General features: G+C 44.4%; 1 protein-coding gene across 1 annotated transcript in view; it reads left to right on the forward strand.

Annotated features, from left to right (window-relative positions):
• CASQ2 (calsequestrin 2) overlaps nucleotides 1-21,010 on the forward strand; it is a 63,443-nt gene that overhangs the window by 23,137 nt on the left and 19,296 nt on the right. Inside the window, exons 5-8 of the mRNA XM_061638944.1 lie at nucleotides 3,541-3,614; nucleotides 11,679-11,809; nucleotides 13,076-13,121; nucleotides 19,762-19,816. Of these exons, the coding sequence (XP_061494928.1) occupies nucleotides 3,541-3,614; nucleotides 11,679-11,809; nucleotides 13,076-13,121; nucleotides 19,762-19,816 (306 nt within the window). The remainder of the gene's footprint in view (nucleotides 1-3,540; nucleotides 3,615-11,678; nucleotides 11,810-13,075; nucleotides 13,122-19,761; nucleotides 19,817-21,010) is intronic.

A 21,010-nucleotide genomic window follows, 5' to 3' on the forward strand; every position in this document is an offset into this window, starting at 1 on the left:
ACGCATGAGGTTAACCAGCCCTTGTTCAGAAACAGCCAGTACTGCCCAAAAATCCAATTAGAGGCTCTTGTCAGTTTGGGGGGGAAAGATGGGGATATCACAAACTGCTTGCAATCTTTCTCATGTTAGGTGGAAGATTGGTCTGTTTGTGAATGTATGATCACTGCCAAAGATAGCTCTCATGTTCACTTGTAGCAAAGTTCATAGTCGTTCCTAAACAGATTAATCCAACCCATGCACTAATGGAGGAATAAAATATGATGCTCATTTTGCGAAGTCCAATAGTGGCTGCTAGGGATGGGGTGCGATAGCCGGTTCCTATCTGTTTGAATTCCGACAGTCTGGCTTTCAGTACTGATCTGCCATTTTTTTTGTTTCCGATTGTTTGTGCAATTGCCGATTCATGCTTGTTTATGCTGTAGGCAGTTGTTCCACTGGGTTAAGTTAAGAATGCATCAGGTTAGAGGAAAGCTGGTTACGAAGACAATAATGTAAAATTCGGAACATATTTTTTTTAAAAAAATTCTGCTCATGACAGCTGTGACCCACCGCAAGAAATCAATGCTGGGCTGAAAACAATGCGTATTGTCGGATTAAGTCAAAATCGGGTAATAATCCAATTGAGCTAATATTTTTCCCCATCCCTAGTGGGTGCTGGTGAGGTGAAAGACAGAGCAGAGGGCACAGCAACTAACAGCAGGTGGAGCTAGTGGTAGGTGGAGCCGGGGATCACAACGGGCAGGACACATTTGTTACCAATGACCCACACAGACACAGCGTTTAAGTGCTGGCGGTGGGGAGGCAGAGCAAGGTTAGGGCTGGGAAGCAGAAGAAAGAGAGAGTCTGAGGGGAAAGAAAAAACAAGGGAAGGGGCAGAAACAGTGAGGCTAAGAGGTGTGTGTGGGGATAAAGTAAGGCAAGGAGCTGGGAAAGGGGCAGAAATAAAGCTTTTCTGCACTGCAAGAAAGGAAGCACACACACCCATCTTCTTTTAATTGGATGTAAAATGGGGGGGGGATATTATGAAATGCTTGCAGTGGATTGGTTGTGGGCATTGGTTTGGAATCAACCACTTTTTCCAAATTGCAAGAAATAACTGTCTTGATTGGCTAGATGTTTCCAATGTTAAGAAAAGAAAGCTGTTTGGGAAAGTGGTGGGTTTTGTTGGCCTGCCTCAACACAATTTTTCTATGGGAAATAGCTTGAAAGTTCTGTGTGTGTACTTCTGGGGAGTTATGGGTGCAAGTCCAGGCTACAGCAATGCATACTCCAAGCAGGAAGAGAGGCAGGGAGTGATTATAAGAGGACCAGCGCAAGTCATCTGAGGTGAACCACCACCATCTCTCCCCTCCCACCACCACTGCCTCTGTTCCTCTACCTCCTTCCCTTTTAACTGCTATGAATACGACAGCAACATCCCTCCACCTTCTCCCTTTTTGTACCACTGCCACCTTTCTGGTGCAGCTAGACATTCTTTTTTTAAATTACTTAATAATTTACACATTTAAAGAAATGTAATTCTTATATTAATTAGCCACCCTAGCAGTGGCGGTACAGGCGCTCTCCCAGGCCACCTCTCCCCAAATGCCTCATTTGAGGAAGGACCAGCTTCCCTTCCACAGAGCTAGGCAGAGAGGATGAGGAGGCATCCTGCCACCATGTTTGCAGCGGCAAAACATGAAAAATAAGGGACGGGGGGAGAGGAGTGGTGGTGGCAGACAAGGCAAGTGGGCTAGGCATTTGCCCAAGCCCCTACTGCCTGAGGCAATTGCCTCAGCTTGCCTAATGAATGGGCCAGCCCTGGGGGAGAGGAAGAGAGGCCTCAAGCTCTAGGGTAAAGAGGGGACCAGGGACTGCTGCAAGGGGACTGGCTGTTGTTGGGGAACCACCCCAGGTAAAACCAAACGTGGGGAACTTTCACAAGAACAACGTAGTAACTGTTCCTCCTTCTGAAATCTGTGCAACCAATCTGGCTGAATCCCGAAATGAATTAGGCCAGTTTGTGCTGAATTGAGGCCATGCCAGATCAGGATGAGGTAGCTACAAATTGCTACCGAGCAGGTCGGTGTAGTGAAATGTGTCTTTAGGGTTAGATGCACTGCAAAGGAAGAGTTAACTTTCTCTAGAGGGTATTACACACCCTAGGGGGAGCTAGACTGATCTAGTTACTGGAGTTATCAGTGTTGCAGTGCTGGGTGAAGCCTAGCGCAGAACAAGCTCAGATGTTTTACTGTTTAAGGACGATTAAAGAAGCTCCATTTTATCCTTAGTCTCATCCTGATCAGTATAACAGTCGGGTCAGCCCACATAGATTTGTAGCTATTTGTGCCAATCAAGGGCTCAAAACAGCATCTATACACAGTCTTATCTCCAAAGGGTTGTATTTATTAATTACAACGCCGTATAAGGAGAACGCCAGGGTGAGGAGGGGAGCTAGATTTTTCTCACTGAGAGCTCTAGCTTCCAATCCAGGGCTAGAATCGCATCCAACACTCTCTAATCACAGCACTTGCGAGGAGGGATGTGCTTGTAGGGGGTGATATATAGCTGTCTTCTGTTACGTTTGTCTCCCTTTGTTAGTAGTCTGTGTGGGTCAGAAAGTCTTGTGGAACAAGTGTAACACATCAAAAATTTTGGGCAGTCTCCCAGTGCTGCTGCTTCCCAGAAATCAGTTCCAGACAGGCAGGGATACAATGGCAGGGAGAAGCATCCTTGCGAGGCTGGCACCCTCATACCTCATATGACAGCAAGGAGAGGGTTAATCTCCCATTGAGGGGCTATCATGCCACCCCCTTTCATGCACTTATGTGGGGGAGAAAAGGTCATGGCCATTTTTGTTTCCCTATAGAAGTGATTGGGAGTACCAAAGATTTGGATCCGGATCAGGTCTGGATTGATTTGTGCCTAATTGAAGCTGGATCTGGATCCCCAAATTGGATTGTGGGGACCTTGCACAACCCTATGATTTAGGCTGCAATCCTGTGCATCTTTACCTAGGGATAAGCCACACTGGTAATAGTGGGATTTTCTTCTGAGTAGGTCTTTACACACCCCACCCCATATCATCTAGGTTCCAATCTGGAGCTTTGGATAGGCCCCAATCTGACTGGGATGATCCAGGGCTGACCCAATACGGGCCCTGAAGCAAATTGAGGGCCAGCCCCAGCGGCTGGAAGGAGATGCAGGTTGGGAGTCCTCCCCCCCCCTCCATTCTCAACTGCATATTTAATCAGGGTCTCAAACCCTGATTCAGCATGTGGGGGGAAGAAAGCAATGCAGTGGACAGCAGGTCTCTGTGTCCAGGGAGGAAAGCACAAGGGGGAGCAGTCCATGTCTGGGAGGGGAAAGAGAAAGAGACCAGAGTGTGGTGGGATGTTTCTAGATTGGGGTTAGTTTTGGGGTTAATATGGTGTTAGTTTCTAGATTGACTATTGTGTTTTTCTTGTTTTTGCAGGGGGCAAGGGGGCAGGTTATTATAACCCAACTTTCAGAAGGTGATGCCAAATGTGAAACAGGCTCTTTTCCTTCCTTTCTCCTCAGATTACAAAGCATTTGAGGAGGCGGCTGAACACTTCCAGCCCTATGTCAAGTTCTTTGCTACCTTTGACAAAGGGGTAAGCAGCTGGAACCCCACAAATCCCCAGAAGAGCTGTTAGAAAGGATTGCAACCATCCGGTGATAGCTAAATATTATTATTATTATAAATTAGATTTATATTCCGCCCTTTCTCCCAGTAGGAGCCCAGGGCGGCAAAGAAAAGCACTCAAAACACGTTAACACATCATAAAAACAGACTTTAAAATATATTAAAACAAACCACCATTAAAAACATACTGAAAGATTTCTAAAAACACTTTTAAAAAGCTTTAAAAACATATTTTTTTAAAAAAAAGAAGGTTTACAAACTTATTTAAAAGCAATTAAAAAGCAAAAAAAAGAGAGAGAGAGAGAGAGAGAGAGAGAGTCATGCCACACTTCCATGGCAAAGGAGTTTGCCATTTACTACCATATTATTATATATTAACACATAGGACTAGGCTGCATATGTCTGCCAGGGAACTGCACTTCATTGGGGCTCCTTATTTCACATCCAGTCAATTACATGCTCCCATTCATTATGCCACATCTTAAAGACCAACAAATTCATTATGGAATAAGAACATAAGAAGAGCCTGCTGGATCAGGCCAGTGCCCCATCTAGTCCAGCATCCTGTTCTCACAGTGGCCAACCAGGTGCCTGGGGGAAGCCCGCAAGCAGGACCCGAGTGCAAGAACACTCTCCCCTCCTGAGGCTTCCGGCAACTGGTTTTCAGAAGCATGCTGCCTCTGACTAGGGTGGCACAGCACAGCCATCACGGCTAGTAGCCATTGATAGCCCTGTCCTCCATGAATTTGTCTAATCTTCTTTTAAAGCCATCCAAGCTGGTGGCCATTACTGCATCTTGTGGGAGCAAATTCCATAGTTTAACTATGCGCTGAGTAAAGAAGTACTTCCTTTTGTCTGTCCTGAATCTTCCAACATTCAGCTTCTTTGAATGTCCACGAGTTCTAGTATTTATTTATTTATTTTATTACATTTCTAGACCGCCCTATAGCAATAAGCTCCCAGGGCGGTGAACAGCATAATAAAACAGATTAAAATACAAGCGGATGTAAATACAATACAGTACACAATAAAACATAATTAAAATTCCAAATTTAAATTCAATTTAAAAATTTTTAAATTTTTTAAAATGCCTGGGCAAAGAGGTAGGTCTTTACCTGGCGCCGAAAAGATAACAGAGAAGGCGCCAGGCGTATCTCGTCAGGGAGGGCGTTCCATAGTTCGGGGGCCACCACCGAGAAGGCCCTAGCTCTAGTTATCGTTCTCTGTGCCTCCTTATGCGTTCGGACACGGAGAAGGGCCTTCGACGTCGAGCGCAGTGACCGGGTAGGTACATAGCGGGAGAGGCGTTCCGCCAGGTATTGCGGTCCGATGCCGTTAAGGGCTTTATAGGTAAGAACCAACACTTTGAATCTGGCCCGGAAACATATTGGTAGCCAGTGCAGCTGGGCCAGAACAGGTGTTATATGATCAATTTTTTTAGTCCCAGTAAGGACTCTGGCCGCAGCATTCTGCACCAGCTGAAGTTTCCAAACCGTCTTCAGAGGTAACCCTACGTAGAGTGCATTACAGTAGTCCAATCTAGAGGTTACCAGAGCATGGATAACTGTGGTGAGGTTCTCCCTCTCCAGATAGGGTCGTAGTTGGGCTACCAGCTGAAGCTGGTAGAACGCATTCCGTGCCACCGAGGCTACTTGAGCCTCCAGTGACAGGAGCGGATCTAATAAGACCCCCAAACTACGGACCTGCTCCTTTAGGGGGAGTGTAACCCCATCTAGGGCAGGTCGGACATCATCCATCTGGGCAGAGAGCCCCCCCACCAACAGCATCTCAGTCTTGTCAGGATTGAGTCTCAGTTTGTTAGCTCTCATCCAGTCCATTATCGCGGCCAGGCAGCGGTTTAGTACATTAACAGCCTCACCTGAGGAAGATGAAAAGGAGAAGTAGAGCTGCGTATCATCAGCATATTGCTGGAAACGCACTCCAAATCTCCTAATGACCTCACCCAGCGGCTTCATATAGATATTAAAGAGCATGGGGGACAGAACTGAACCCTGTGGGACCCCATATTGGAGTATCCAGGGGTTCGAGTAATGCTCCCCAAGCATCAACTTCTGGAGACGATTCTCAAGGTAGGAGCACAGCCACTGCCAAGCAGTGCCTCCAACTCCTAAGTCCGCAAGACGTCCCAGAAGGATACCATGGTCGATGGTATCAAAAGCCGCTGAGAGATCAAGGAGAACCAACAGAGTTACACTCCCTCTGTCTTTCTCCCGACAGAGGTCATCATACAGGGCGACCAAGGCTGTTTCTGTACCAAACCCCGGCCGAAAGCCCGATTGACATGGATCCAGATAATCAGTTTCATCCAAGAGAGCCTGGAGCTGGCGAGCGACCACACGCTCTAAGACCTTGCCCAAGAACGGAACATTTGCTACCGGTCTATAGTTGTCAAAATTTTCAGGGTCCAAGGAGGGTTTCTTTAGGAGCGGTCTCACCACTGCCTGTTTCAGGCAGGGTGGTACCACTCCCTCTCGTAGGGAGGCATTGATCACCTCCTTGGCCCATCTGGCTGTTCTGTTCCTGCTAGCTTTTATTAGCCACGAGGGGCAAGGATCCAGAGCAGAAGTGGTCGCCCGCACCTGTCCAAGCACCTTGTCCACATCCTCGAGCTGTACCAACTGAAACTCATCCAATAAAACTGGATAAGACTGTGCTCCGGACACCTCATTAGGCTCAACTGCTACAATATTGGAGTCAAGGTCCCGGCGGATGTTCGTGATCTTATCTTGGAAGTGTCTCGCAAACTCATTACAGCGGGCTATTGATGGTATTATTGCGTTCTGAGGCCCAGAGTGTAAAAGTCCCCGAACAACTTTATAAAGTTCCGCTGGGCGGTTAGAAGATGACTGAATGGAGGCAGTATTATGAGAGAGGGAGAAGAAATTTTCTCTATCCACTTTGCCATGCATAATTTTATACACTTCTATCATGTCTCCTCTGACCCGCCTTTTCTCTAAACTAAAAAGGCCCAAATGCTGCAACCTTTCCTCGTAAGGGAGTCGCTCCATCCCCTTGATCATTCTGGTTGCCCTCTTCTGAACCTTTTCCAACTCTAGAATATCCTTTTTGAGATGAGGCGACCAGAACTGTACACAGTATTCCAAATGCGGCCGCACCATAGATTTATACAACGGCATGATGATATCGGCTGTTTTATTTTCAATACCTTTCCTAATTATCGCTAGCATGGAATTTGCCTTTTTCACAGCTGCCGCACACTGGGTCGACATTTTCATCGTGCTGTCCACTACAACCCCGAGGTCTCTCTCCTGGTCGGTCACCGCCAGTTCAGACCCCATGAGCGTATATGTGAAATTCAGATTTTTTGCTCCAATATGCATAATTTTACACTTGTTTATATTGAATTGCATTTGCCATTTTTCCGCCCATTCACTCAGTTTGGAGAGGTCTTTTTGGAGCTCTTCGCAATCCCTTTTTGTTTTAACAACCCTGAACAATTTAGTGTCATCAGCAAACTTGGCCACTTCACTGCTCACTCCTAATTCTAGGTCATTAATGAACAAGTTGAAAAGTACAGGTCCCAATACCGATCCTTGAGGGACTCCACTTTCTACAGCCCTCCATTGGGAGAACTGTCCGTTTATTCCTACTCTCTGCTTTCTGCTTCTTAACCAATTCCTTATCCACAAGAGGACCTCTCCTCTTATTCCATGACTGCTAAGCTTCCTCAGAAGTCTTTGGTGAGGTACCTTGTCAAACGCTTTTTGAAAGTCTAAGTACACTATGTCCACTGGATCACCTCTATCTATATGCTTGTTGACACTCTCAAAGAATTCTAATAGGTTACTGAGACAGGACTTTCCCTTGCAGAAGCCATGCTGGCTCTGCTTCAGCAAGGCTTGTTCTTCTATGTGCTTAGTTAATCTAGCTTTAATCATACTTTCTACCAGTTTTCCAGGGACAGAAGTTAAGCTAACTGGCCTGTAATTGCCGGGATCCCCTCTGGATCCCTTTTTGAAGATTGGCGTTACATTTGCCACTTTCCAGTCCTCAGGCACGGAGGAGGACCCAAGGGACAAGTTACATATTTTAGTTAGCAGATCAGCAATTTCACATTTGAGTTCTTTGAGAACTCTCAGGTGGATGCCATCTGGGCCCGGTGATTTGTCAGTTTTTATATTGTCCATTAAGCTTAGAACTTCCTCTCTCGTTACCACTATTTGTCTCAGTTCCTCAGAATCCCTTCCTGCAAATGTTCAGGTTCAGGGATCTGCCCTATATCTTCCACTGTGAAGACAGATGCAAAGAATTCATTTAGCTTCTCTGCAATCTCCTTATCGTTCTTTAGTACACCTTTGACTCCCTTATCATCCAAGGGTCCAATCATCTCCAAGGGTCCAAGTCACCCATTACTACCACATTTCCTAGTTTGGATGCTTCCTCAATTTCATATCTCATCTCAAGGTCTCCCTGAGCATTTTGATCAGGGGGACGATAGATCGTTCCCAGTATTAAGTCCCTCCTGGGGCATGGTATCACCACCCACAACGATTCTGTGGAGGAGTCTGCCTCTTTTGGGGTTTCGAGCTTGCTGGATTCAATGCCTTCTTTCACGTATAGAGCGACTCCGCCACCAATACGTCCTTCCCTGTCCTTCCGATATAGTTTATATCCAGGGATAACCATATCCCACTGGTTTTCTCCATTCCACCAGGTCTCCGTTATGCTCACTATATCAATGCTCTCCTCTAAGACCAAGCACTCCAGTTCTCCCATCTTGGTTCGGAGGCTCCTAGCATTAGCGTACAGGCACTTGTAAGCAGTGTCTCTCTTCAAGTGTCTTTGGCACTTGTGGTTTGGCCTGTGGTAATTTTGCTCTTCTGAATTTATATCCTGTGCCCCTGCTCTCACAATGCCTACTTCTAGGCCTACCCCTTTTAAAATTTCATCATTTCTTTGGTTTTTATCCCAGGGGGGAGGTTTATTCCGAACCGGACCTTTCTCAGCTCCTGTCGGGTTTCCCCCCTCAGTCAGTTTAAAAGCTGCTCTGCTACCTTTTTAATTTTAAGTGCCAGCAGTCTGGTTCCATTCTGGTTCAAGTGGAGCCCGTCCCTTTTGTACAGGCCCGGCTTGTCCCAAAATGTTCCCCAGTGCCTAACAAATCTAAACCCTTCCACCCGACACCATCGTCTCATCCACGCATTGAGACTGCAAAGCTGGGCCTGTCTGGCTGGTCCTGCGCGTGGAACCGGTAGCATTTCAGAGAAAGCCACCTTGGAGGTCCTGGCCTTCAGCATCCTACCTAGCAACCTAAATTTTGCTTCCAGGACCTCACGGCTGCATTTCCCCATGTCGTTGGTGCCAACGTGCACCATGACCACTGACTCCTCCCCAGCACTGTCTACCAAACTATCTAAATGACGGGCGATATCCGCAACCTTCGCACCAGGCAGGCAAAACACCTTGCGGTCTACACGCCCATCACACACCCCACTGTCTATGTTCCTAATGATCGAATCACCCACTACAAGGATCCCTCCACCCCCTGGAGATATATCCTCGGCACGAGAGGATAGCTGCTCATCCCCCAAGGAATGGGTCCCTTCTAAGGGATCGTTTCCCTCTTCCTCAGCTGGATGCTCTCCTTCCCCGAGACCATCGTTGTCCATGATAGCAGGAGAGCTATCATCGCTGGAGTGGGACACAGCTATAACGTCCCTGAAGGCCTCCTCCACACACCTCTCTGCCTCTCTCAGCTTTTCCAGGTCTGCCACCTTGGCCTCAAGGAAATGAAGTCGTTCCCGGAGAGCCAGGAGCTCATTGCACCGAGAGCACACCCACGACTGCTGTCCAACAGGCAGATAGTCGTACATGCTGCAGGCTGTGCAAAACACTGGAAAGCCCCCACACGCCTGCTGGCTTCTTACCTGCATAGTTTTGTTTAAGGTTTATTACGTCAATGGGTTGGAGACTGCGGTTTAGTTGAGGTCAGGGAACAGAAGGGCAGAGTGGGGGGCCCTGGCCTCCTCACCCTGCTGCCGAACTCGCTCTGCTGCTTAACTCGCCTTGATGCTTTGTCAGCTGGGGCTCCCTCTAGCTCGTGGAGCAGGCTCCCTCGCTAGGTGCTCTGACTTTATATGTGTGGCTGCAGTCCATTTCATCATAAATATTTTAAACATTTGAGATATCTTTAGCTGCTCTAGCTATTTTATCTTTGTAAGATATTGAAGATTTTTTCCTTCCACTGTTTACTTAACAATCTAGCCAGCATTTTAAATGGTTTATTACTAATTTTTAAAAAAATGTTTTGAGAAAATTAAGGATTCTTTCATTTTTTGTACCTCTTTCAGTTCTGTTTCTTGACTCCTATAAGTTTTTCATGTGAACCTTGTTTATGTAATTGCTCCAAAATTGTAATTTGGTGTCTTAATTGTCTCAAGTGTTCCTTCTGTTGGATACAACTGTGTTTATTTCTGATTTTTAAAATATAAATATACCTCTTGTGAAGGCTTTGCCTGCACCCCTTATTGTGGGCCATGTTATTTCTGGGGTAGTATTTATTTGAAAATATTCCCATAATTCTTGCTTTATTAGATTCATGAAATCTATTTTATTCAAATATGTAATATCTAATTTCTGTTGTCGGGTTTTCTTAATTTTTGTTAAATCAGGTAAAAAATATGGGAGTATAATATAACCTAGCCTCATTTTTTACTTCAGTTTTGTGTATTAATAGAGCCAGGGAGGCTAAGAAAAAAATCAATTTGCGATTAAGGGCACAATCTAACTAGTATTTGTGCCAGGCTGCTCCCCCCCCCGACTGAACTGGCAGACTTCTGGCACTGCTGAGCTCTGCTGGCAGAAGCTCCTCATCCCGGCTCAGCCATGGTCCTGCTGGGATCATGCCAGCTCAAATGCCCAGCCTAGTGGATGGAGAGCCAGTGGAAGCCGGTGGAAGGCCCCAAAACGGGGTGTTCCAGGTGTATGGCAGAGGAGGAGCCAAGGGGTGGGGACTTACATGTCATCCTCCTCGCATTGCAGGTTCTGATGGAGGTAAAATTTCTGCCTGCCTATTGGCAGATTAAATATTTCCATGGTGATTAAAATAATTTCCATGGAGGTGAATGGAGAGCGCTTATTCCCCGGTAGGGTATTCGCAGGAGCTGGCTTTTACTTTCCAGCCCCCACACATGGCTCCTGACTGAGCCAGCATTCAGTCGGTCCAGTGGCACCCAAATGGGGAGTGGATGCCGTGGAGCTTTCCACCTCCTCCTCTTTGGCAACCCACCCTCCCGCTGGCTTCCCATGATTTGGATTGCTCGGTAAGTACGCTTATAAAAAAATATAAAAGGTATAGTCTCTTCTTTTCTCACGTTTGTCTCTATGGGTCAAATTTAGGCTTTTGATAAGTGTATAGAAACTTCTAATATTATTTTTTATGGATCCATCCATTTTGGGGGTTTGCTACTCCAGTGAAATCACCCATGAACACCAAGTCCCCTTCTATAAGTTCTTCCAGTTGTTCCATCATTTTCTAAAAAATTATCCTTGCGACGTGTGGACCATAGATGCATTTTAACGTTAATTCCCTTTCTGTTATCTTATCTCTAGTTAGAACAGATCTTCCTTCTTTGCATTTCCTTGGTTCTGTATAAAATAAGTTTTATAATTTTATAAAATAAATGGATTTATTTTTCATAATTACAGCTACACTCCTCTTTTTTCCTTATAGCGTGCTGCAAAGGCTTGTACCAAGTTTAATTGATTAAGATGTTTTAAAAATTCAATGTTGCTTTGTTGGTCTTCAAAACAACATTGCTTGTTGTGAAGAATCTGCTGAGTAAGCACAGACATCAGATAAAGTAATGTTTTTATTGTTACTAAAAATGCAGTACTATATTTCTTTGTTTTGGTATTCTAACTTTAAACATATTTACATTTTGAATGTTCCTATTATATTCGGGGTGAGCAACCAATATCTTAATGAGCCATGCTTTTCAGCAAAAGAAGTGCCCATAATTTACCAGATAACATCTTTTATTGCTCATAGGTTGCAAAGAAACTGGGCCTGAAGCTAAATGAGGTGGACTTCTATGAGCCATTTATGGATGAGCCAGTCCGTGTCCCTGACAAACCGTACACAGAAGGAGAACTGGTTGATTTTGTGAATGAGCACAGAAGGTACAGAATGGTACCCTTCATCTTATAGGGTCAGGGCATCCCATCTGCAGTTCAGGTGTCCATCTTCCCAAGCTGTCTCTCTTCTGAGAGCGGTAAAGATTCATTACATCTAGCTGAGCCTACAGATGTCTTGTGTTTTATAGGCACTAGTTTTGCAGATCTCATTCTTCTCACATCCTATACCAACAGCCTCTTCACGAGTGATTCACAGATGTTTGGTAACTCAAAAGGAGGATGTATCAGTAGACCAATATTTTGGAAATCCTGTAGAGTTCCTTTGTGAAGAGAACAACACAGCGAAGAGCTACTGACTGGCACACGTTATAATCTTCATGGCTGTGTCTGCATGCACACACATACATGGATTGCAATGAAGGATTCTTTTCAGCTTGTGTTGCCCAAGTATGTAGATAGGATTGTGGAGATATGGGGCCCAAAACCTGTGCTTTAGAACCTCACTCATCCTGGCTAATAAAAGCTGCCAGAAAAGGACTGACTGAGTGGGTTAGTGTTGTGGCTAATTCCTCTTTTTAGCATGCTATAATGCCATCTGGCTTCAAGCCCTCACTGAACTCAACAGTGGCACATAACTATTAGTCAGTCTAAAATATTCATTTTTGGGGCAAGGTGTAAACCGAACAGGTGCTGATGTCTTCACGTTTTTCTAGATGAAACTGATTTTCTAGACCCATTTCAATAAAAATAATAAACAGGTATTACAAAGAAGCCATATATTTGTTTGTTTTTTATTCACTGGAATTGTAAAGTTAATTTGTAGTATCCTACATTAGACTGATACATATTGCTTTCAGTTTGAAACCATTTTTTTTTTACTTAAAGCCTGGATTTCATGCACTTGGCTACTGAGGAAGACAGGTTGTTGAAATGCATTTGGCCAAAACACCAAAGAGTGCTTTGTAAATATGTATTTGTCTTATAAATGGGAAATATAAGTGCCTTTGAAATAAACATTTAAAGTTTGTTTTTATTGTTTGATATATTAAATTCTCATATTCATGTAATATTTGTGCTAAACTCTCTTTTTGTGAATGTTTGTATTTTGTTAAGGAAAGCAACTTTTTTCTGTTTAGTTGTAGAAAAATGGCTAGTGGATAGATCATTACATGGGTCTGGTTTCTAGTCTGCCAATGGAAGATCATGCCTTCTGAATCTGCTCTTGTTACATACATTCTTACAGTCGTAATAATCAAACAGTATAAAGATTTACTTATAAACCAAACATATAGAGGTCTATTTTTTTTCCAGAGCCACACTGCGCAAGTTGCATCCAGAAGACATGTTTGAAACCTGGGTAAGTGAAACAAGGTGGGGAGTTGTTGTAAGCTGTAGGAATGGAAATATTCCCAGGAGAAAGTATCTGGACTAGCTACAGAGCTTAAACCAACAGCACCAGCAGAACCATCCCTTGTGTAGAGTTTTGTGGACATGGGCCAAAATTCTTCTTCTCTTGTTCCCGCTCATAGCAGTCACATTAACATCATACATTTATTCCACTTTAAACAGTAATAAATTCCCCCAAAGAATCCTAGGAAGTGTAGTTTGTGAAGGGTGCTGAGAGTAGTTTGGAGAGCCCTGTTCCCCTCATACAGCTACAGTCCTCTAGGAAGAGGGGCTGACTGTTAAACCACTCTGGAAATTGTAGCTCTGGGAGGAGAATAGGGGTCTCCTAACATCTCTCAGCAACCTTCATAAACTGTTTAAAGTGGAATGACAATGGAATAAATGTATGGTGTGAATGAAATCAGCATCACTCTGTAAATGGCACCGTTGTTTTTTGCAGGCAACTGAGGTTTTGTAATGTGTTTAGTTGTGTAAAAGCTGAGAAGAAATGGGTAAGAAGATGTAATCGCTAAAATGTGCTGGAGCTGCTGTGACTTCTGAGATTTGGTGTGGACCTCCGGTGCGTGCCCTCTCAGGGGCATGGATGGGGGTGGCTGGCCTCGTGCGCGCGCTCACCACATGCTCCAGGCTGACAGTGGAAGGCCCATCCCAGCTTCACTGCCAGTGAGCGGGCGCCTACTTTCGGCGTGCACCGGACCGGGTGCTGGGGGGCCCTTGGTGAGCCCCCAAATCTTATGCTGAGTGTGTGTGTGTGCGCGAGGCCAGCCACCCCTGTCCATGCCCCTGGGAGGGCGCGCACTGGAGGGGCACCCAGCCAGAGAAGCAGGCCTGGGAACGCCAGCGCACCTCCCTCTCCCCGCCGACGCTGCTCCCGGTCTTGCCTGCCCGCCTCCGAGGAGGAGTTGGCTGCTCTAACGCCAACCCATAGCGATTCTCGGCTCCTTTGCCGGGCAACGGTGCGGGCGCCCTGCCCCACAACGGGGCGGCTCTGGGTGTCACCCCCCTCATGGTGTCACCCAGGTGTGATCCGCACCCCCCGCACCCCACTAGTGACACCCCTGGTTTTATTAGCATTGTATGTCCCCCTGTTCAGAAAATGGAGGTGGAAACGCACTGAAGCCAGCACAGCCGCAAGTGTGTCTCTACCCTGAGACTTATGTTGGTATGTCTGTCCAAAGGCAGGTGAGTGTAGCCTCACTACTCAAAGTATGTCTGTCTGCTGCTATAAATACCTGGCTTGGTTTTTGATACATTTCTTGTAAATAGACCATAATATTTAGGGAGTGTGGGTGCAGGAGCAGGTTTGTGCACACAGCAGACATGTGGATATATCTGTGCTGAAAAAACACAGCCAATTGGACCTGTGCTCATAAAAGAAAGGCTCTAAAAGTATTTAAAATGCTGATAAGAGAAGACAGAAGGTATTGTTATGTACATTTGTATAGATATTAGCAGAGATCATCAATGGTCTGAGATGCGTGTGTGCCAGTGAGTGCATTTACCTAAGTGGCAGGCTTTTACCCTGCATTAGCATCACTGAGACTTAGGACTTAGTAAAATAAGAAAAGCTAGTTTATTTATAGAAATACATAGTAGATGGGAAAGATGTAACTAGTTCTAACTCACTTAGTTGGAGATGCAACACCCAGGTTTGGGAGTTGCCCTCATGGCTCAGGAGGGAGAGAGCAGAGACAAAGGTGTCTCCTCTCTCTCGGACAGTCTGGACAGTTGAAGAAGAGAAGAGGGAAAGGATGGAAGGAGGAGTGGCAGATAAGTTTCCCTAAGCATATCGACGGAAGGAAATCAGTCAGAGCATCACAGGTAAAGGTAGTCAAGCCTAGACATCTGGAGGACCCTAACTCTATCTCCCTTCTAGAACATAAACAAAAGAACAAAACAGGAGTTGCTCTTGTCCCACTTCTAACAGGTATTGGGTGGAGCAATAGTGCAGTGGTAAAGAGTCCTGGGTTCGGTTTCCAGCCTCTCCAGTTTAAAGGCTCCCACGTAACAGAGCTGGGAAAGGCCAGAGTAGACAGCACAGAGTAGAGAACAGAGTCAGAGTGGATAGCACCAAGCTAGATGAACACAAGGTATGACTTAGTACAAGGCAGTACTGTATTTTAAAAGATTAGATACTAGAGTGTTTTTCCACAAAGCTTTTTGTGATTTTATTTGTTTGTGAACTATCTTGGTATTTCCTCTAGAAATTGTTGTTGTTATGTGCCTTCAAGTTGATTACAATTTAAGGCGACCCTATGAATCAGCGACCTTCAGTAGCATCTGTCATGAGCCACCATGTTCAGATCTTGTATGTTCAGGTCTGTGGCTTCCTTTATGGAGTCAATCCATCTCTTGTTTGGCCTTCCTCTTTTTCTACTCCCTTCTGTTTTTCCCAGCATTATTGGGTGCCCCTGCTAGGAGCCTAGCCTCTTGGTCTAGACTCCCAATGGCATTGCTCTCAGCTTCTTCAACACTCTCAAACCCCCTCACCATGTTAAGGTGTGCATCCTAGAGGGGGTCATCTAGAAATGAAAGGTGGTATATTCATTATTTTAATAAATAAGAATAATAAAACCTATCACAGCTAAAATAGGTCAGATTCTGTTCCATATCTCTCAGCTTCAGAACCCTAGGGCAAAAGCTATCTATTTGTCTAACTGTCTACGCCAGGATGGGGAACTGGATTTGGCCAAAGAGCTGGATCGAGAACTGGCCTGCCCTCTGCAGGCCACTTTAACACATGGGAAGGGCTACCCACCTGTAAATCACCTGATATCTTTTGGCGTCAGATGATTCAAATTTTCACCTGGAGCTGCAACGGAAGAATTGGGAGTGCATTCTAAGTGTGCCCCTGATTCTTCCCTTCTTCCTTTGCACCCCCAGTTTGAATTCAAGCCATGGCTGCGGGTGCAAAGGAAGGATTGGGGAGACACTCTTAAGGGTAGAGATACACTTACTGTTGTGCTGGTTTCAGTGCATCTCCACCTCTCTTTTCTAAAACTGGGGGCACATGACCCTACTCAAACTCCACCTCTTTTTACTCCAAAACCCTGGTCGGATCAGCTCCAGCATGATTTTTTAAATTCAACTTCAGGCAGATTTCACAACTGGTTGGTAGATCAACCCATTAGCCTTCCAGGTATGGCCAATAGAAATGCTTTGCTGCAGGCTCAGGCAGAGACAGTGATAGACCCAACACTTTGCTGCGGGTGGTCCTGAAAGGGCTGAAGTCAGCAGTGGGGAAAGGAGGTGTGACCCACAAAGGGCAGAATCGCTTCAAAACAGCCAGAAAAACCATTCTGTGTGCCTATCGCCTGTGTGCTCTGATTCTTCCTTTTGAATATGGCACTGCAGCTTTACCTGTCCTGCGCCTTATATCATATAATGTCAGGTGATGGATAGGTGGGTGTGGCTTGGGCAAAACCATGTTGTGGGCCAAATGGGAGGCTTGGTGAGACTAATTAGGCCCATCGGTTAGAGGTTCTCTGAGGTTGGTCTTAGACTAATTATTTAAGCTGGGTATTTCTGCTTTACATACAGATGATCTCAGGTTTAATCTTTGCCATCCCCAGTTAAAAGTATCTTGGGTTGCAGGGCTGAGAAGGACCTTCGCCTGAAACCTTCTGGGGCATATAAGATGCATATAAAAGTGTGCAAACATCATTATATTAGGGAAATTGCTTGCAAAAACATGTATATTATGCAAAATATTGAACAAAATGCATATATTAGGAGAAATGCATGTGAAAATGCATACACATTTTTGTGCTTTTTTTAAAAAAAAAATTGCAAACTGATACAGAAATAAGGCAAACTGAATTTAAGATTGGAAAAATTAGGTGAGAGAAACCAAAATGGACAGACCTGTCCATTTGTAGTTGAATGACAACCTGTGTTCTCTAATACGCTCGTACCAGATGATCCTGGGAAAATTAACCCTGGGTTTCTTCCACAGCATCAGAGAGGAGCCTTTGCTACGTGTTTAATGAGTTATCGACTTTGGTATTGTGTTTGTGCTAAGACAGAATTGTCTTCGGGGGGGGGAGGAGAAAAGAAACCCACAAACCACACATTACAGTGGATTATTTTTGCTCTCATTTCAGTAGTAAATCTCCTTCAAACATCTCTAAAGTCTCGTTCTTACAACGTCCCCCCCGAGATGTTTTCCACTTATTCTTTTAGCTTCTCATTTTATAGGGGTTCCGTAACTTGTGGGCTCAGAGGGGAAAGAAATTAGCATTTAGATGGATTTTTTCCTCTTGCATTAATACCAATTGAAATTGAAAGCTGGGATTGGTGGAAGACAAGGAACATGAGGGTTTTCCATGGTATTATTCCAAGATGATATTCACAGCAGGTGCACAATAAACAGCCTGACTGCCAACTCAGATGGCCTTTGCCAATATAATTTTCAGTGTGCCCAGATACCCCAGGCCTTGCTGCCAGCCTTGTGGCTTTTAGGAAGAAAACCACCTAGAATTTTTTTTAATGCTAACCTCTCTTTTCCTCTTGTTAGGTTTTAGAGACACCCCTACCTGAATCCTTTTGTAGCTCCTTCCCATTGCTATAGCCCCACTGTCCCTCAATTTTCACTTCTGGACAGCCCCAGAAAGAACCTCCTGTAATAGTTTGGATGCCTTGTTTACCATGTATGTTGCTTTGCCTGACAAACTGTGAATGATCAAGACTGCTTTATTGGTCCTTAATGACTTGGAATCTCTCTGCAGCCTTTGGAATGTTATACCCATCAGAATTTTGTGGAAAGATGGGAGCCCTCTTAACCTCTCCAGCATTCACTGCACACATTTAGAGGGCAGCAGAACCGTGGAACCCTGCTTCCGATGTTGGCATTTTGTTCTGGCCATGCCCACGACATGTTAAGCTGAAAGCTCAAAAGGAGCCCCTACATGCATACCATTGTATGTACAAAAGGGCTTCCTTTTATTCTTTAAATAATCCAATATATTCTTCAAATAATCTAGAATTCTGATTGTGCAGGTTCCTCATCATGTGGAAGCCCTGTGTATGCAGGAGGCCCCTTTCACATGTTCAACTGGCCACAAAGGTGACTGGGGAGGGGAGCAGAGTGATTTGCTGCCATTTGGGCATGACTAGCTGATATGCTCCTGCTTCCCCTTCACACATTGACTGAACGATAAGGGGATCATGTGAAGAAGGCTAGAAAGAGTTTTCAAAAGTTGGAAAACTGGCAGAGACACAGGCAAGAGCTGTGAATTGACTACAGATAAAAGTTTAGTGAACTGCCACTCAGATGCATTCCCTCATTCTGTGTGTGTGTGTGTGTGTATATATATATATATATATATATATCTTTGTTATGGTTGGTGACCAGCATAAGGGACAAGGGAAGGAAAATGCATAGAACATAAAACTATCGAGGGGGGGGAATTATTCCAATATACACAAAGGTAGAATACAATGAAACGGGATAGAATAAAATCAAATAAGGCTGTTAAAAACATAAACATTGTAGAATAAAAATATGTTACGTTGTATTAAAACATGATATTATAAAATAGAGTTGTCAAGGACATAATTATGAGATCCCAGCAAAGGACAGGAGTTACTGGATGGCTAGAGTCAGTTCATGGCGAATTTTAATCGCTGCAGCACAAAATTTGGCAACACTGAGAGCAGTGCAAATATTTTGATCAGAGAGGGGTAGAAGGACGTAATATGCATCTGATCAGCCTAAGGTTTCTGATAGGAGTGCGCAGAGCTCGGAAAAGTTACTTTTTTGAACTACAACTCCCATCAGCCCCAGCCAGCAAGGCCACTGGATTGGGCTGATGGGAGTTGTAGTTCAAAAAAGTAACTTTTCCAAGCTCTGAGTGGTTCAGTTGGAGTTCTTTGTAGATTGCGATAAAATATACAGTATAGATGGAGTCACTGTTTCCACCTCTCCAGCATCACAAGGGCACTCATTCCCTCATTCTGTGAACCAGATACAGAACTAGGTGTGCTGCATGTCTTAGGAGGAATCTGTGTACTCCCAAAGTATTCTGCTTGTATATTTGTAAATAAGTGGCTTGATCTATGAGTTCAGGGATACATTATTCCTCTGCAACAAAAGCACTTGCTGGGGGGAATGGCCTTATGGATGGAGTACAACAATTGCTGAATCTGAAAAGGTCTAGGTTCCCAAATCAGAACCTGCCCATGAATCACAGAAAGCTTCAAATGCATTGTCTGGTTGTTGTCATTGATTGCTGTTGAGTATGAACATTCAGTGGGTTCAGGGTTGAACCCAAACAAGGGCAGCATTATGTTGGTAGGAGCCATGAGTATAAAATGTGGAAATAGTGTATTGAGGCAGCTCATTTAGAGCACTTCATGCCTCCAGCTTGTGTCCTCTCATTTATTCTCAGAGTATCACTGGCCTTTGCCTCATGTTTACGTGATTCTGTTCATATTGATCTTTCTATTAATTTCTAGAAACACCTTAATTCTTGATTCAAGATATTTCTTTATATTTTTTTGGTTTACCAATCTTCAGATCCATCTCCCCATGCCCAGTACCCTCTTGTCCTTATCTTTGGACTGATCAGTGACATTGTTCTTGCCCATAGGAGGACGACCTAGATGGGATTCACATTGTGGCATTTGCTGAAGAAGATGACCCAGGTAGGGGATCTTTTTGATTCTTTCATACACATAGGCGCTTTCTGAGTCTCAGAGATAAAAGGAAATTGCAACATATTGGGTCACCTACTCAGAGTTAGTTGTGTTGATTAACTGCAGTGGGTCTACTACTCTGAGTAGGACTTAGCTGAATACCACCCATCCTTTCCTGCAAGTACATACCTAGAGTAGGTTGAATTAAGGGAGTAGGTCCTGGAATAAAAACCATGTACTTGGATATCTATCACCCCAGTGACACTCCTACTGCTGTAGGATTGATACTTGGCCGGTGGTACTTTTCTTCTCACCCTGGGTACAAAGCAAAGGTAACAATAATGTGCTCCCCACTGACATGGCTATGTGTGAATAATACAAATGTGAAGTAATTTACTGTTGAAATTAGTGTAGTGAAGCTACTACTGCTTGAAAAAGAAGTTGCAAACACACTCTTGAGAGTATTTCAATCTATCAGAGTCCGTATTTTGCATTTCATGGCATTTTGGTCATGAACAGCAATACCGCATATATGTTGATTAATTTCAATGTTCATTTATTGCCTCTTTTTAAAAAATACTGTTTTTAAAAGTTGTACAAGTACTTCATGAATATGGGGGAGGTGGGTCTCTGATATCACACGCACCAGCCAATCCACATTGTGTATAGCCAGCTACTGCTGCTCACAGAAACAATTTCTCCTGAGCTTATTATAGCCCCCTTGTTTGCAAAGGCCTCAGTGAGTGTGCTTCCATAGTGGCTTCACTGCTCAAGAAACATTTTGTTTGCATGCAGTCTGAGTCTTGAGGAAGGTCCTGATGTGAAGGAGAAGGGCAAAGAGAGGAAGACAATGCTATGCTACATCCTATGCCTTGAATAGGAACATGCATGGGGCCAATATTTTTATTTTGTTTTGTTTTATTTAAAAGCATTTCTGAACTGCTTAATATTTAAAAATGCTAATACAAAAATACAAACATAACACAGTATCAAAAACCAGAAATCTAGTAATAACAGGTTCCAGTCTTATGGATCAAAGAAAGAAAGCCGGGGCAAAAAGATATGTCTGTACAAGACACCTGAAGTAACTGAGGGATGATGTTTCACTTATGGCAGACGGAAGTACAGAGACAAAAGTGGAAAATGCCTGGTTTTTTGGTCACTACCCTGTGATGTTCTTTAGGGTGCAGTGCCATAAGTAAA

The sequence above is a fragment of the Rhineura floridana genome, chromosome 1 (genome assembly GCF_030035675.1).
Source record: "Rhineura floridana isolate rRhiFlo1 chromosome 1, rRhiFlo1.hap2, whole genome shotgun sequence".
NCBI lineage: Eukaryota > Metazoa > Chordata > Lepidosauria > Squamata > Rhineuridae > Rhineura > Rhineura floridana.